The sequence below is a fragment of the Corythoichthys intestinalis genome, chromosome 4 (assembly GCF_030265065.1).
Source record: "Corythoichthys intestinalis isolate RoL2023-P3 chromosome 4, ASM3026506v1, whole genome shotgun sequence".
NCBI classification, from domain to species: Eukaryota; Metazoa; Chordata; class Actinopteri; order Syngnathiformes; family Syngnathidae; genus Corythoichthys; species Corythoichthys intestinalis.
In genome coordinates this window covers 8184093-8200582 of record NC_080398.1, presented here as the reverse complement: position 1 = coordinate 8200582, position 16490 = coordinate 8184093, and the positions used below count along the sequence as shown (strand labels likewise).

General features: G+C 48.1%; 1 protein-coding gene across 1 annotated transcript in view; it reads left to right on the top strand.

The window, feature by feature from the left end:
- The window catches only part of pogzb (pogo transposable element derived with ZNF domain b), a 31316-nt gene that overhangs the window by 9031 nt on the left and 5795 nt on the right, over window positions 1-16490 (top strand). The window contains exons 6-16 of the mRNA XM_057833875.1: window positions 4664-4844; window positions 4908-5053; window positions 9150-9250; window positions 9324-9470; window positions 10390-10524; window positions 10590-10780; window positions 13416-13541; window positions 13614-13676; window positions 13738-13850; window positions 14542-16095; window positions 16171-16210. Coding sequence (XP_057689858.1) covers window positions 4664-4844; window positions 4908-5053; window positions 9150-9250; window positions 9324-9470; window positions 10390-10524; window positions 10590-10780; window positions 13416-13541; window positions 13614-13676; window positions 13738-13850; window positions 14542-16095; window positions 16171-16210 — 2797 coding nt within the window. The remainder of the gene's footprint in view (window positions 1-4663; window positions 4845-4907; window positions 5054-9149; window positions 9251-9323; window positions 9471-10389; window positions 10525-10589; window positions 10781-13415; window positions 13542-13613; window positions 13677-13737; window positions 13851-14541; window positions 16096-16170; window positions 16211-16490) is intronic.

Genomic DNA, 16490 nt, shown 5'->3' with positions numbered 1-16490 from the left:
CAGGAGAGAACTGACCGTGGTGGCCAGAAGCGGGACGGGGCGACGCGCAAAGGACGAGCTCGCCAAGAGGGGGATGAAACTATTTGCGTTGGCCGACTCCGGCAACGGCTACACGGTCAGTTTTTTCGTGAGCGCAAAGGAAACGGCACGCGGGCCGGGATACGACGCGGCCGTGTGCCTGATCTGCCCGTCCTTCCTGGGCACCGGCTACCACGTTTACGTGGACCAATTATTCTCCAGCCCCGAGTTGTTCCTCAAGTTGGCCGAGATGAAATTCGGAGCCTGCGGACCGTACAGGGACGGCGGGAGGGGCTGCCCGACCGACAGGCCTAACGCGCTTACCGAAGAATCCGAGATGGGCGCGCTGAGATGGATCAGGGAGGGCTCCCTGGTCTTCGTCAAGTGGACGGAGGCGCGGGAGGTGTCCGTCTGCTCCGCCGTCCATCCGGCGGTTTTCGGGCGGACGGTCAAAAGGAAGGTGAAGGATAAAGACTGGCGCCGGTGCACCAAATACGTCCCCTGCCCCGTCCCGGTCGTCACCTACAACAGGAACGCGGCCGGCGCGGACCCGCCGGAGCGGCTGTCGCGGTACTACTCCTCGGCGCGTCGCGAAAGCGGCCGCTGGTACCGCGCCCTGTTCCTGCAACTGCTGGACATCGCCGCCACCAATGCCTACCTTCTCCATTGTGACCTGAGCGCCTCCAAGCAACTGAAGCCCGTGTCCCGCAAGGACTTCCAAACGGAGCTGGTGGCCCAGCTGTGCGGTGTGGATAAGAGCGGCGCGCCGTCCAGGAAAAACGCCGAGCACGTTCCGGTCCCCATCGCCGCCGTGGATGACGCGCGGCAGAAAGCCTCGCGAGGCCGCAGGATTTGTCAACAATGCCATCGGGTTAAAAAAAAAAGGAACGTGACTCCTTGGAAGTGCAAAGCCTGCCACGTGGCACTCTGTGTCATTGTGGACAGAAATTGTTTTGCAGAGTGGCATTGTAAATAAAACTATGGCCCATGTTGGAGACGTATTTTCCGCACTGTCATTCACACTTTTTTTTCTCTCTCCTGCCCATACTTGCGTACGACTGGGGCGCATGTTAAAATACAGAGTCTTCTGAAATGTAAAATTGGCTGACCGCAACCTCGCCCACCCGTGAGAAGGGTGGTCTTGAGTTGAGATTAAGAAATAGTAGTGCTCTTACAGTACTGACCAAACCACTAGAATAACGATGACAAAGAGTTATCGGTTTGGAACCGTTGTTTTCGTCGACGATGACGATCACGAAAATTTTTTGCTGACCAACGACGACGAGACTGTCACGAGAGTCTCGTGAGACTAAAACAACGAGACGAATGCCAGCGTTGGTCTGTATGGACAAAAATGCGTTTCTGTCATATGTTCACAATGTATGGTATTCTCTCATTGTCTGTGTAGTTAGCCCACATGGTAGCAGTGTGGTTGTGTCACTCGTGATGTGACATGCCACCCATATTCACCGGTGTCCTCTTCAGGCTCGCTTGTTTAGACAGAAAATGGTAAGATTTGTTTTCTTGGGAAGAGAGAATATGCACTGTTCCTTTAGCCTTTAAAGGTATGTGCCCAGTCTTCACACACTAAATCTAGCACACACATAGCATTACCATAGCGTTCACGTTAGCAGTAGTTTCAGCGTGGCGAATGTTACTTCAGTCCAGGGGTGTCCAAACTTTTTGCAAAGGGGTCCAGATTTGGTGTGGTCAAAATGCGGGGGGCCGACCTTGCTTGACGTCCTTTACGTAGAACAATATATTTTAGCAAGCCGTTCTGTGTGTCACATTTGCTTTTATTATTTTTATCAAATTAATAATATCAACAATCTCGCAACTGTGGCGTTCTTTCGATTCTCGGGTTCTGGCGAAATACTGCTGCTGCGAAATGAAACTAGCCTCAAGTTGCTTTAATTTCTCGCTACATAGCTTCCCTGTAAACTTGTCGTACATGTCAGCATGTCTCTTGTTTAGTAATATCGCCTCACATTGAAGTTTAAAAACGGCGACTGTCTCTTTGCAAATGAGGCAGACACAGTTGTAGCGTATTTTAGTGAAGAAATAGTCCAATTTCCACCTATCCCTGACGCGTCAGCGGTTGCAGTCAACTTTCTTTTTTGTGTTGATTGTCACCATTTTAGAAAATTGGGAGTTAAGGGTCACATGGGGTGCTGCTGCCTTTTAGTGGGTAAATGAGGAGCAGCATTAAGTGTGTAAGCTACTTCATATGATGGTAGCAGTACTGCTGACAAATTTATTAAGTCTGTGTGCGGGCCAGACATTGATTTTAGGACAGAGGCTGGGGCCGGATGAAATTTGACCAGGGGCCGCATTTGGCCCCCGGGCCAGACTTTGGACATGTCTGGTTTAGTCGGTGGCATTCAGGTTGGTAAAATGAATTCAAAATAATGTACTGCCTTCCTGCTGAATGTGTCTTACCATAGGAGGAAGTTTACATCTCATATTTAATTTTGGTAGGATGCCCCTGATTTAATGCTGCTACGAAGCTGGTTTCGATAGATGCGTACATTTTTCAAAACGTATGCTGTCAAAAGAACTCTTTTTGGACTAAAACCTCTGAGTTGTTACGGACCAAAACATCGCGTCTTTGTCGACTGAAACTAGACGAAGACTAACCCATCTTGAAAAAGACTAAAAAATGACAAATAAGTATTTTCCTCCAAAAGACGAAAATGAAAAGGGCCGACAGCGTCTGATTTCATTCATTATGTGTACGTTTGTCTGGCGTGTACTATTCAGTTGCTCAAGCAATACTGCCTTTCGGCGACAAACTGCTGATGACATACGCTACAATTTCCTCCCAAAAGTTTTTGGGACGGAGCGACGTGTAGAGCAGAAAACACGCTACTTTGATGACATCTCCATAATCTGTCAATGGTCTACTATTTGAGAACAGTGTTGTTTTTGGCAGCCCTTTTAAGTTTTGTCGTAGTCTTTTGGACAAAAATACTTATTAGTACAGCACAGCGGGCCCCTTTGAAGACCGGGTTGGAGGCCACTGCTCTGGAGCAGAAAAGCCAAGCGGCTCTGCTATAGACTGGCCAGTGTTTTAAGAGGACGCTCACCATTCTGAAGCTAATGCTATCGCGAATGCCAGGATTCCATTTAGAGTCTGATGATCACACAACACAGAAGGCTAAAGCAATATTGCATATTCTCTCTTGCCAAGATAAGAAAACAAATCTTTCCGTGTTTCCAAACATACAAGATGGAACGCAGCCTAGCTTGAGAGCCATCCTAAACCCCGGTGAGGAGGGAGAGGCTTAGCGCATCTCGCATGACTGACAGGACCCAAACGCTGCCATGATGCAAGCTGATGTACGATATGAAAATTTCAAGCATTGTGAACAAATGGCAGAAAGGCATTTTTGTCTGGTCAGACCAAAACTGCCATTCCTCTCCCTTTTTAGCTCGTCATCGTCATGAAAAAAATGGTTCGTTGACAAAATCTTTTCGTTAGTCATGGTTGACACTGCTCGAGAATGCAAAGCTGTTGTTTTGAAAAGTTTTCCTTTTGTTTTAGTGCCTAAAAAGCTACGTTTTTTAAAGGAAACATTTGTATGACTTGATCTTCATTTTTGCGCACCACTCTATGTCCCCGTTTGAAGTTCCAAAACACCACTGAGGATGTTTGTGTTTTTCTAGTAGGAATAAATGGCATCTTTTTTCCAATCCCAGTTGGATGACTTTTGTGTATTTTTTTGGCCTGATATCGCAATCGTCGTATATTTATTCATAAAGATGAAAAAAAGCAAGGGCATGTTAAACATTTTTTATGCCGTCCAGTATAGAGACTAGAGTGGAGAGAGGAAAAAAGTTCCAAAACAGAATGCATTGACTTTGATGGGAGCGTCACCCCCGCCTGACTAATATGGCCACCATGAGGCCATTTTGGTTTGGGCAATGAAAGGTCTTTTCCTGCTTTTGCTGTGATTGGAAATGAGTTTATCACTTGCCGACGTCGATCCGTTTTTTCGAAGGCCATCAACGGTGCGAGTGAACGGCACATGCTTAGACATTGATTAAATAATCTTTTAAGGAAATACACGAGTTACCACTTGATTTGAATGTCAATGCATTGACTTGGATGGGAATTTGGCCTGTACCAACATGTCCTCGGGCAGGGCAGGAGCCTCGAAAGCTCTTTTCAAGCTTCATTGGTCAATTGAAAATCACGTCCCATCCATTGGAAGTGGGAATGAACGTTTGCTGCCACCCTTTCCGCTTGGATCGGATTGGACGTCCGGTGCCGTCGATGACAGCCAAATGGTAGATAACAGATGCTTTGACATTGATAAAATAATCTTGAGTTGAGAAATAAGATATTTATGACTTGATTGGACTCTCAAAGCAGGGAACCTCGCCCCTACCAACATGGCCGCCGCCAACAAAAGCTCTTTTCCTGCTTCTGACATCAATTGAAATGGATTAATCACTAGTAGATGTGTGAAGTGAGAGCGCTGCCAAGCTTCCCTCGTCAAACGAATTGGACGTCCTTTCATGTCAAAGCAGCCAATAAGTTTATTCATTTATTTAGAATTCAAATGAAAAACACTTTGTACGGGCACTAGCCGATACGTGTCCGGTATGTGAATCGGGGCCAAAAAATGGAATGGGTCCACAGGTCCGGACACGGCGGCGGTCTACTCCGGCGCCGGACCCACGAAGGTGGTCCTCAGCGTGGACGAGTTCTACTACGGGACATCGGGTGAGGAGCATCCCCTGAGGAGGAAGTACCACCCTGCGCTCAAAAGCGACGCCTTCAGCTGCGATATTTGCCAGCGCGCCATCAGCGACAACCTCAGGTAAGCGGCCGGCGCCGGCCGGGAGCCCCGCCCTCGCCCCGGACCAAAACGGCCGTCCCGCAGGCTGGTGCAGCACACGCTCCAGCACTCGCCGCTGGTCCGAGGAGGCGACGAGCACAAGATGTGCTCTTTCTGCTTCCGGCATTTTTCCGGCGGCGCTCAGCTTCAGGGCCATCGCGAGCAGGTGCACGGCTCCTCCCCCTCCTCATGTGAGTCCGCCGGTACCTGATTATTTTGCTGTTGGAAACTTCTTAACAGTTTTGGCTCATTTCCTTGGTCATTTTAGGGAACTTCCTATTGATTTTTCTCACTTCCTACTCATTTTGGGGTCACTTCCTGTCCAAATTTGATCATTTCTTATTGATTGAAGGGTGAAGAGAATAGTATATTTTCTTGTATTTACCAATCGACTGTATTACTCTAACACAATTAATAGAATCAATCAGTATTTTTCTCTGTTTGTATTACTCTAACACACCCAATATAAACTCGATAGCACTTATACCATAGTTTAAGGACAACAGGCAGAATATAGGGCATAAGAGATATATGAGGCCGTCTGTTCTCCCGGACAGTCCAGAACAAATGGCGGGAAACCCTGTCCCAACACCAGGAACACGGGAGAACGCCCGATATCCAACTGATAACACGACTGATAAGACTCCAAGGGCCAGTTTGACACTGAGGCGAGCAAAATCTCCCACTGCGGTTGCCCTAGTAATGGTGACTCGGCAAACTAAACAGCCCAAACTGCAATAGGGTTAGATTATCCTAAACACATCCTTCTTCCTGCTTGCGGCCCGCCTCGCGGGAGCCTTCAAAATACGATTAATTAAGCATTGTCATTTTTCTCGGGAACCTTTTGTTGACTTTCCAGCTTTCAAAATAGGGTCGGTACAAAGGTGTTAAGACCAGGAGTGAAAGTGGGCCAGAACGGTCAGGAACGCAGTTCCGGTATAAGATTCAGGGCCAGGAGGCTGTTCCGGTATACGGTGCTTTGATTCCGAAAATACGACAGCAACTGTCAGAATTTTTTTTTTTGCCGCACATGCATTTCAGCTCCAAGAAGAAAACAATCTACCAACATGAGATTTACACAACAAGTATAGTAAAGTGCTTGTGTAGCGTAATCCGTTGATTTTATTCCACGGATGGCATGGAGGTTTCCCCAGCTGCTGCAGTTATCGGAGTCTGACAGTGATGAGTCACGTCAATGTGCGAGTGCACGCAGCAAAGCAAAACGCCTGGACTCATTTATCCGTTCAATTGGCTGGCATACTGACATGTGATCAGCAGAGATGGTGAGCTCTGATTGGTTCAAATGTGCATGTTTTCTGGAACAGCAACAAAAACAAAACAAAAAAACTTGTTGAATTGATGCGACAAAAAAAGGGCAATGCAACATAAAATGGATCCAATTTTTTAGCGCAACAAAAGAGTTAAGGAGGCTTATTTATCATATTTAGTTTGATTTTCTCTGATGGGGAGGTTCAGAAGATCTTAGCTGTCAGTGTGCACTTCTGACATTCGTTTATTTATGATAGGCTACTTATTCAATTCTTTATGATTTAAAAAAGTCATGTCTGTGCGATCTTCAAAATATATTTCATTTCACTCTGCATAATATTTTATTTATTGATTGATTTAAGGATCCCCATTAGTCTCTACCAAAATAGAGACTATTCTTCCTGGGGTCCTTTCACAGTAATTGAACAATATATACAAAACAATTAATAGCATAAAGCAGGTTTACATTTCTCTACAGTGTGGGAAAAAAATCAAATAAAACAACTACATTTATTTACAATGGCTAAATAAGCATCACTTCCTTACAAATGATAACTTTTTTAAGACGTGTTTGAAAAGAAATGTGATTGCTTGTTGTAAGCCTTTCAGGAGGCAGTGAATTCCAGCATGAAACAGCTCGATAAATAAATGTTCTTTTAAGTGCATTTGTTTTTGGCAGTGGCAAAATAAATGTGGCACTTGAAGCAGGTCTCGTGTTAAACCCGTGTCTGTTACAGGTGGTCTGAAGTTTAGAGAACAGGCTAAAAGGTTGGTGTGAGATCCAGATTTTGTGCAAAGAAAGCACAGTACTATATGTCAATCTGTCCTTGACTTTCATCCATGACAGTCTTTGACGCATTCCATTAATATTTGTACGAAAAGGACAGTTGAAAGCTAATGTAGCAGCCCGATTCTGAGCTATCTGCATTTTGTCAAGGTCTTTCTTGGCAGCACTGGACCACACAATGGGCCAGTAGTCTAGGTGACATAAAATTAAAGACTGTAGTACAAGTTTTCTTGTTTCTATTGGCATAAAGTGGACATTACGCCTTATTAAAGAAATAATCCTACCCATTTTCGTGACAATATTATTTATTTTGCATAATATAAGTCATTTGTACTTCTTTTTCTGAATGTGTGTTACTTATATCTTTGTCATTAAAAAAAGTAAATGTTTACATTAACTTCAATTTTATTATACATCCTAGGCCTGAACGATATTGGAAAAAACTATTGTTGCGATTTTTTGGGGGGTTGCGATATATTGCGATATTTAAAAAAAATGTATTTGGCGGAAAACACAGACAAGACTGAAAAAGCTGTTTCTGCTCTTGCTCCCCTCTTTAAAATAAACTGCTGTATTTTAAGCCAAAAGAACTGTTGTGTTTGATAGAACAGTATGTCTATATGCTGCCATAGCAGATTCATGGCGCACCAAGCCTCTGAACTATTTTTAATTTGTCCGTTTTACCCTGAAAACCCCCGTTTACAGACGTCGCGCAACCGCTTTTGTTTCAAACTAGCCATAAAAAGAAGGTAAGTAATTATTATTCAAAATGTCTGTCATTTTTAGCTTAGAATCATTCATTGATAATAATAAAAAATAACATTTCTGGCTCCGTGGTGACCCTTCACGTCAGGGAGTTCTGGCAACAAATTCTAACCACTTTCACCCCTGGTTAAGACTAAGGTGAACGCGCAGAGTTTGGCCTTTTGGCCAGGTTGTGAGTGTTCCTCCGGCCCGGGTCGCTGGAGCTGCGCCTGTGCGGGTCCGGCGGTTCGGCTGGCGAGATTCTTGGTCTGCTGATTCCCCCCAACCCCAATTGGAAATAAAAATGAGGATGTTTTTGGCAAATTTTGGTGGAACCATGTTTTTGGCAAAAATTGTTATGCAGCTTTTGTGTGCCTTGATTTATTGTTTTTGGGTGGAATTCCTATACATTTTGAATCATTTCCTGTGAATTTTAGGCAAGGGCGTAGGTTTGAATAAGGACTGTAGAAACATAACACTAGCAACTTTTCGGGATGCTCTAATTGTCGCCACCAATGCTTAAACAACCTCATTTGCACTAGGTCATTTCGATTGTCTTTCCATATGTTATAAGGCTAAAATTGACCCTACCACTATTAAGTGAATTCTTTTCACTATGTTCCTACTCGCATTTACCCATTTTCACTTGCCGAATGTGCCAGTCCATATTTTTTCCTCAAACGCTCATTTGATTGGCTGATGGCTTATAGAACATGCCGCCTCCTCGGCCCCCTTTGAAGAGGAGGGATATTAGAAGTTTTTTTCGGCCAGCGGCAGACATTGTAATTAATGTAAAAAGACGTCAATGTTGTGGAGGTCGGGAAGACGCCACCAATTTTGCTACTGAAAGTCCGATCTGCATCAGAGCTGGCATAACATTAAACTGTGTGAACTCGTGTTGGAATTTGACCTTTTAGCCAGATTGCCGTAACCGCGCTAGCGTAATTCCACCGACCCGGGCCGGAGGAATACTGACAACCTGGCCAAAAGGCCAAACTCTAGTTTTAAGCCCTTGTACTGCCTCCATTTTAAAAGCTGGAAAAAGGCTCCGGAACACAAGTTGAAAATTGATTCCAAGTCGACGGCAAGGCAAAAGCAGGAAATGGACCCGGACGAGAAGGAAGTCTGGCTCCGGGGTCACCATATCACAAGTACACAAAAATGTTCCCGGGTTCGCGACATCTGTTAGCTAAGCATTCAGTCTTTTGCAAGGCTACGGCCGGAAGAAGGGTGTTTTTGTGTGTTGTTTAGAGTAATTGTCTGTTTGCTCATTGAGCTGCAGGGTTCATGCGTCACTCAAGTTTGAGATTTTGTCAGCCTCAGCACTTGGTGTTCAAATTCTCAGCTGTGGAGTCTTGTTGTCGGGTGTTCCTTGATGCGAGATGGGATGTCCCGCCGTGGGATGGCTTCGTGGACATTTTGTAACATTTCCTGTCGATTTAGCGGATCTTACATTTGAGACTTCATCCATTTTCTCTTCTCCGCAGGTACGTGTCGAATCTGCGAGTGGGCCTTCGACAACGAGTCGGCCTTCCTCAACCACATGAAGACCAATCACAAGCCGGGAGAGATGCCCTACATCTGCCAGGTGGGCGCGGTCTCTTCTTTCCTTCGGAAGCGGCGCCGCTTTTTAACGCAGCGCCGCTCCATCCCTCCCTCAGGTGTGCTTCTACCGCTCGTCCTTCTACTCGGACGTGCTGCAGCATTTCGCCAGATTCCACAAAAATTCGCGCTACCTGCTCTGCGTCTTCTGCCTGAAAGTCAGCCGGAACGTGGCCGGCTACCAGAGGCACGTCCTGAGCCACAAGGTACCACACGCCATAGAAGAGAAAGAAAGACGTATCGTGTAGGGCTGTGTGTGACAACATAGTACAGTGATACCTCAGCTCACGAACATAATTGGTTCCCAGAAAGTGTGTGTAAAGCGAAAAGTTCATCTTCCGAACATTTATTTCCCATAAGAAACCATTAAAATGAGAATAATCCGTTCCCAGGTCCCCATAAAACATAATTTTCTACTAAATATGCCTTAAAACTACACAAAAATATACCTTATTTTCTTTAATGTCTTCTTAGGCTTAAAACTAGCCTGTGGTGGGGTCTTTTTCGGTCCCATAATAGCAAAAGTACACTCAATATGGTCCAAAATGTCTATCAAACACAAACCACGTCCGCACTCAACGAAAGGGAGGGGACGAACTGGGACGCCGTGAGCGTGCGTCAGCTTCTCGTGGCGCTGTTCGACCGCGTGGTTTGGTTCGTCCGCCGAAAACTAGTTCGTCAGCAGAGACTATATGCTCGCGCATTTAATGTTCTTGAGGCGAAAAGTTCGTGAGCTTAAGCATTCGTGAGCTGAGGTATCACTGTATAGCCTAATCATCGTATCCCCAGATAGTTTATTGATACAAATCATTGTGGTGTAAAATATTTTCAGCTTACAGAATGTATTTCTTCCTATAGTTTTTTGATGCAATTCACGCCAAAACTGGAAAAAAAACATTCCCTCACTTTTGGCTAATTTTGAAGCAAAATGAGGACCTTTGATTTTTATTTTTGTCAAAAATAATGACCGCCTTTTTTTTTTTGTTGTCAAAAATAATGACCGCCGTTATTATTTGTTTCATTTTGACCGGGAGGGTCGATCGGATGAAAGTTAGCTCACTGTACGGAGAATATCGGCGACGTCTGACCTGACGTGATCCCGGATTTGCCTTTTTGTCCGGTCAGGCGGGCGGAGGCTTCCACTGCAACCGATGTCGCCTGCAGTTCGCCCACCCGGCCGACAAGAAGCGCCACAAGCTGGAACGCCACCGCAGCGTCCGCAGACCCGCCAAGCTGGAGGGGCTCCCCCTGGGGTCAAAGGTCAGCCGTCGCTCCTCAAAGGCCGCCGCCGAGAGACTTGGCCTAACGTGGCCGGCGGCGCGCAGGTGACCATCCGCATGTACGGCAAGAGGCGACTGGCGGCTCCGGCCGCGGCGGGCGACGCGCGGCTCCTGCGGGACCCCTCCTGCCTGGTCCAACCCATCAAGTTCAAGGCCAGGCGTCGGGACGCTTCCCCTCCCGTCGGGGGACCCCCGCCGGCCAAAGCCTCTCGCTCCACCTGGCTGAACCCCGGCAGGTGAGCGTCCGTTCGCCGGCCGGTTGGCGTTTCTTACTATAGGGGGATCTTTGTTGACCTATTTTTGGCACGAGCGCGGTTGATCGCGTGGCAAAAAGTCACAAACGCGACAGTGACGTGATGAAATTTAGCCGGCGACATTGCCTATACATAAACACGCGAAGAACTGAAGTAGCATTGCGCCGATACGGCACTAAAATGTACGAAGGATGGATCGCGCTTGTTTTTGGCAACCCCGTTCATTTTTGGCCCGGCCTTTTGAAATACTTACTAGTATTAGTCCTATTTTAGTCGTTTCAAAATGTGTTGGTCGACGAATACTCCGAATGTTTTCGGCTGTAAAAATTCAAAGGTTTTATTGAGTCCAAAAAAAAGCAAACAATTTGGAACGAACACTGACAGACGAGTGTCTACAAGGGTTTTCTAATGGTTTCATTTGTGATCAAAAGCACGGAGCACGACTCTCGTAGTTGTCGTTGTAGCTGACGCCAACGAAACAGTTCAAGAGGAGGCGTTCATGCTAACCAGTTACCACTTACGTTTAATGTGTTGATGCAGACCTTTGAAGGCTAAAGCAACGAGATACCGTGTGTTTGAAAACAAGCAAGCTTGAAGGGCAGCCCAGCTCAAAGAACAGCTCTGTTTATACGTCTTTGGTAGTGAATGAGTTAAACAAGCACAGAACACTACTGTAGTAGTAGTAGTCGTCATCACCGCCGTCGCCAACAAAACAAGTTTGAGGAAGATTTATTGCTCTTGTAAAACATGTTGTGTTTTAAAATATCTCCAGGAGACGTTGATGGTTTTGACTTTTTCGTTGTGTGTCTGCACAACACACGCACACTCTCACAGGCATCGTCACAACGTGCTAAAATAGGGTGACCATATTTCGATTTCCAAACATGAGGACACTCGGCCCGGCCTCAAGATACTTGAATTTTACTCGAACTTCACTCAAAGATGCCTATGTAACTTTAATATATTTAAAGTTTGCCTTCTCCACCTGGATAGAAAAAAATAAAAATACAGCCATATAGTATATAACCAAAGACAAATTCAAAATCTCAGAGGTTACTCAACAGGTTTTATTATTCCTAAAAAAATAATCAAACAATAAAAACGCAAAAAAAAAAAAACTAAGTAGAATTGGATAATGATAAATCATAATAATGTAATAGAAATGTATTCCAGTTAATACACACATACACACACTGTAGGCTATTTGTTGACAAATTGCTATTGCCGCTCAATTGTTATTCTCATTCAATGTTCTAGATTGCGCACAAACAATAACCGAAATAAACTGACAAACGATATAATCGGCACGTTTCCAAACGCGGCAGTTCAAAACTACATTTCCCATAATGCCTGGCACAGCTTAGCTCACTCACAGCTATTAGCGAGCACCGGTAGCCGAGGGGAGATTGCTATTGCTATAAAGTTTACAATCATCGGCAGCGCAACGATGAGACACCAAACGGGATAGTACAGATCACCACCAATACAAAGCTCCGACAGAAGTCGACCAAAAGTTGCCGAAAAGTCCATTTAGCCTAGTGTACATACCGATAGCACGTGACGCCATGATAAAGCCACTCTGTGACTGTGCACGCATATGCAAATTTTTATGCAAAGTAGAATAAATGTATTTTTGTCTTAATTACTCTTTTGGTTACATGAGCATTTGATTATATGCGTATTGATCGTAATAAAAGTCTTGACAACTGGGCAGGCTCTCTGAGAACACGTCGCAGGCGGCACGGTATCGTAATTTTCTTTGTAAAGTGTTAGTTCATTTCAACACATGCTAATTTGGTCCCGGGACATTTTCATGAATTTATAAAACCCAGCCGGAAGTAGCGGAAAAGATGTGTAAAGTGGACATGTCCGGGCAAAAGATGGTGTTTGGTCACCCAAGCTAAAAGAATATTTGAAATTGTTGGCTTTGTGGCGTGAAGCTAATTGCAACTTAGCAATGATATCCAACTCACCTTTGACGATAACAAAAATACAACTGCCGCCACCTGTGACACACTCAGCTATTTAGCGTCACCGCATGAGTTGGGGGCGCTGTTGTGCTTTCTAATATGAACAAGTGGAATCACACAATCCAAAATAACTGTTACACTCATACAAATGCTATGCTTACTCCTACCAGTTCAATTAAGTGTGTGATGATAACTCGGCGCAGTCGCTGTCACTTGAAATGGATTGGCCTAATACTGTCCTCAATAAGTTAAACAATATTTGACCAAACTGAGATAGCAATGACTTTACATTTGAGTATGCAGCAATTGATTATAATATTTTTTGTTTGTTTCAAAAAGTCTGCATTGGCTCGTCGGTATCGGAATCGGGTATGGGTGCAATGCTACAAATCATACGGGTATGCTCATCTGACAGAAGGCCGCAGCTATTTCTTTGGTATTTGTGCTCACTTTTGCTGGGAATTTGGAAAAAAAACATCGAGAAAGAGTGAGCCGTCCTCCTCCAAATGTGGAGAAACAAAACATCGGACTGCGTGTATGGGAATGTTAAATACGGCGCTCCTTGCCGCGCGCTCCAATGCGAGAAAGGTCAACCAAAGATGGCCAAGTATGCCGAGGCCAAAGAAACGTTGTCCTCATCTCGCCAGCTTGTCGTGTTGGGAGTGCGGCGGCGACGTGTCGGACTTTGCGGCGCACTACCCCACGCACGTGCGCTGCCTGCTGTGCGCCTTTGGCAGCTGCTGCTCCCGCGCCTACGCCGCCCACATGATCCGGTAAGAGCCCGTCCCGACCCGCTTTCTCCGCCCGCGCTGCGCTCACCATCCTTGGATGCGCTTCCGTCGCAGCCACCACGTGCCGCGCCCCGAGGAAGCAGAGTTCCGACGGCCTCGCCGAGGCCCGCCCCCCTGGTGAGAACGCGAAGAGTCCGCCTCTCGCCGAGACACGGCCCCTGACCCGCTTGTGTTTCAGTCCCTTCTACCTGGTCTGTTCCCGCTGCGACTTTGCCTCGGTGTCTGGTGACAAGATGGCCGTCCACCTGGCACTCAACCCCGAGCACGCCGCCGCCGCCTGTCGTTCGAGAGGTGAGACGGGGCGGACAGAATGAGACGCCTTCATCTAAGAATTGTTCAAATACCTTCATGGAGCCTGTATCAGAATTGATCATTCAAAGGAAATAATATTTTGTTTTTTCATTTGCATTTTCTTTTAACATTCTTAATCTGAGAACAGAAAAGAAAAAAAGGCAATATTTTTGTTAGCCCAAAAAAAGGAGATCAACTTTTTCATATTTTTAATGTGTTATTTTTGAAAAGTGGAACTTAAATCTGTCCATTTACTGCCAACCCCCCCAATTCGCGTGGATTGGGCATCTATTGCTGTGCATGGCAGCTACTGAGAAAATGCTTTGATAAACTCATCGGTTGAGAAATAAGCTAGTTATGGCTTCATTTTAATATCAGCGCATTGACTTGGATGGAAATGTTGCCCCTACCAACATGGCCGCTCTGAAGCCATGGTCATAGGGGCGACGAAAGGTCTCCTTATCCTTTTTCTGTGAATTGTCTGACTAGTAGCCGGCCAGTGCGTTGGAAGCGGGAGCGCTAGCAGCAAATCATTTGCTGCCAGCGCTCCCACTTCAAAGGAATTAGACTTCTCATGCCGTCAATGGAAGTATAAGATTCAGCATAAATCGATTTCAAAGAAGTTAAGGTTGGGAAGGAAGGATTATGGCTAAGGTTGTCAATTTCATTCGAATTTTTGTCTTTTTTGCAGAGTACATTGAGCCGGACATCCAGCTGAGTTCGGACGAAGAAGAGAAGGCGAAGGACGAGGACCCGCCGACGGACGGCTGGGAGCCGGCCGGGGTGGAGGCGGGCGGCGAGGGCCGCGCGGCGCCGTTCGCTCAGCCCCGCGGCCCCCGCCCGCCGCTGCTGAGGGACGGCGACGCCGCCGATTTCTTCGACCTGCTCTTCCCGCCGGCGCTGGTGGAGCTGATCGCGGCCGAGACCAACGCCCACGGCGAGAGCCGCCGCCGCCAGGGCGCTGCTTTCGGAGACTGGCGTCCGGTCACTCCCCGGGAAATCCGCGCTTTCCTGGGTCAGTGCGTCCTGACGGGAGCGGAAAGCCCGCCCGAGCGCGAAGACGGCCGGCGCGCCGTGAGCCCCCGACGCTTCCGGCAGCTGGCGTCCGCCGTTCGCATGGGGAGTTTGGGCGGCGACGTGCGGCGGAGGGGCGAGGACCCGCTGCGCCCGTTCAGGCGCATGCTGGACATCCTGAGCGGCGCCATGTGGGAGGCCTACCGGCCCAACTGCTGCCTGAGCGTGGACAGAGCGCTGCTCCCCGCGCCGGAGGGGGACGCGGCGGCGGGGGGCCGGCCCCCCGAGGTCTGGCTGCTCTGCGACTCCAAGTCGGGTTACTGCCACCGCTTCTTCATCCGCACGGGGCCAAAGAGGGGGCGGGAGACGGGCTTTCGGGTGGCGCGGGAACTTCTCAAAGGCCTGGAACACAAACGCCACCAGATCTACTTGGCCGGTTCGCTCACCTCGGTCCCTCTGCTGCAGAAGCTCTTGGAGCAGGGCATCTACGCCTCCGGCTCCTTCCCGCCGCCTAGCCGCGTCCTCCCGCCGGCGCTGTGGGAGGAAGGGCGTCTGGAGAAAGCCGGGGACTTCCTGCAGAGGCGGCGGGGTCCCCTGCTGGCCACGCGCTGGAGGGACGCCAAGGAGATGGGCTGCCTGTCTACCAACGCGCCGGCGGGGGAAGCCGACACGGTGTGGAGGCGCTCCCAGTCCGGGGCGGGCGGCCTGGATCCCGTCCGCCGGCCCATGGCCTTCCGCCTGCTGCAGGAGAACATGCGAGGGGTGGACATCTGCAAGCAGCTGCTGGCCTGCAACCCCCTGGGCGGAATCTTGCAGGACCGCCATTGGCGCTCCCTTTTCTGGTTCCTGGTCAACCTGAGCGTGGTCAACGCCTTCATCGTCCTACGCGAGAGCCGCAAGGACAACCCGCCGTCCTGGGTGCGGGACGGCCTCTTCGCCCAGGCCAACTTTCGCCGGCGTCTGGGCGTCCAGCTGTGCGAGGGCGCCGAGCGGGGCGCCGTTCCCGAGCGGGACGTCGTCTCCGTCCCCGCCAAAGCCCCCGTCCCCGGGCGGCCCCGTCGGAAGGTCCCGAGGCGCCACCGCTTGTGCAAGATCGGCGGCACCTCCAAGAAGTGCCAACACTGCGGCGGCGACAGGGAAGGCAGCTGGGGTTGCGGCCTCTGCCGGGTCCGCCTCTGCAAAAAGCCGCAATGCTTCTGGGAGTTTCACGGACTCTCGCCCCTCCGCGAAGGTGCGTCCGCCGCCGCCGCCTCTCCGTCCTGCCCCGGCCCGCCCCGCCGTGACCCATTGTCATTGTTCTCCGCAGGCCCGACGGAAGTGGGATCCGCGGACGTCGTCGTCCCGAGGTAACGGAGCCTGCGGCTCGTCTCGTGCTAGGGCTGGACCTTCAAATCGAATCGAGCGTTCCCTTTGCACTCCAGTAATAGATGAATTTCTTTTATATAGATATGTATACCTAGTTGAAGCACTAAAATGACATCGTCGGTATAAAAGTCACGTGCCGATCATTGTTGTTTCAGTCAACGATGATAGTGAAAATATTTCGTCAACAAACCATTTTTTTCCCACGACAACGACGAGGAGCTAAGAATGTGTCTGGAGAGACTAAAACATAACGAAACGAAC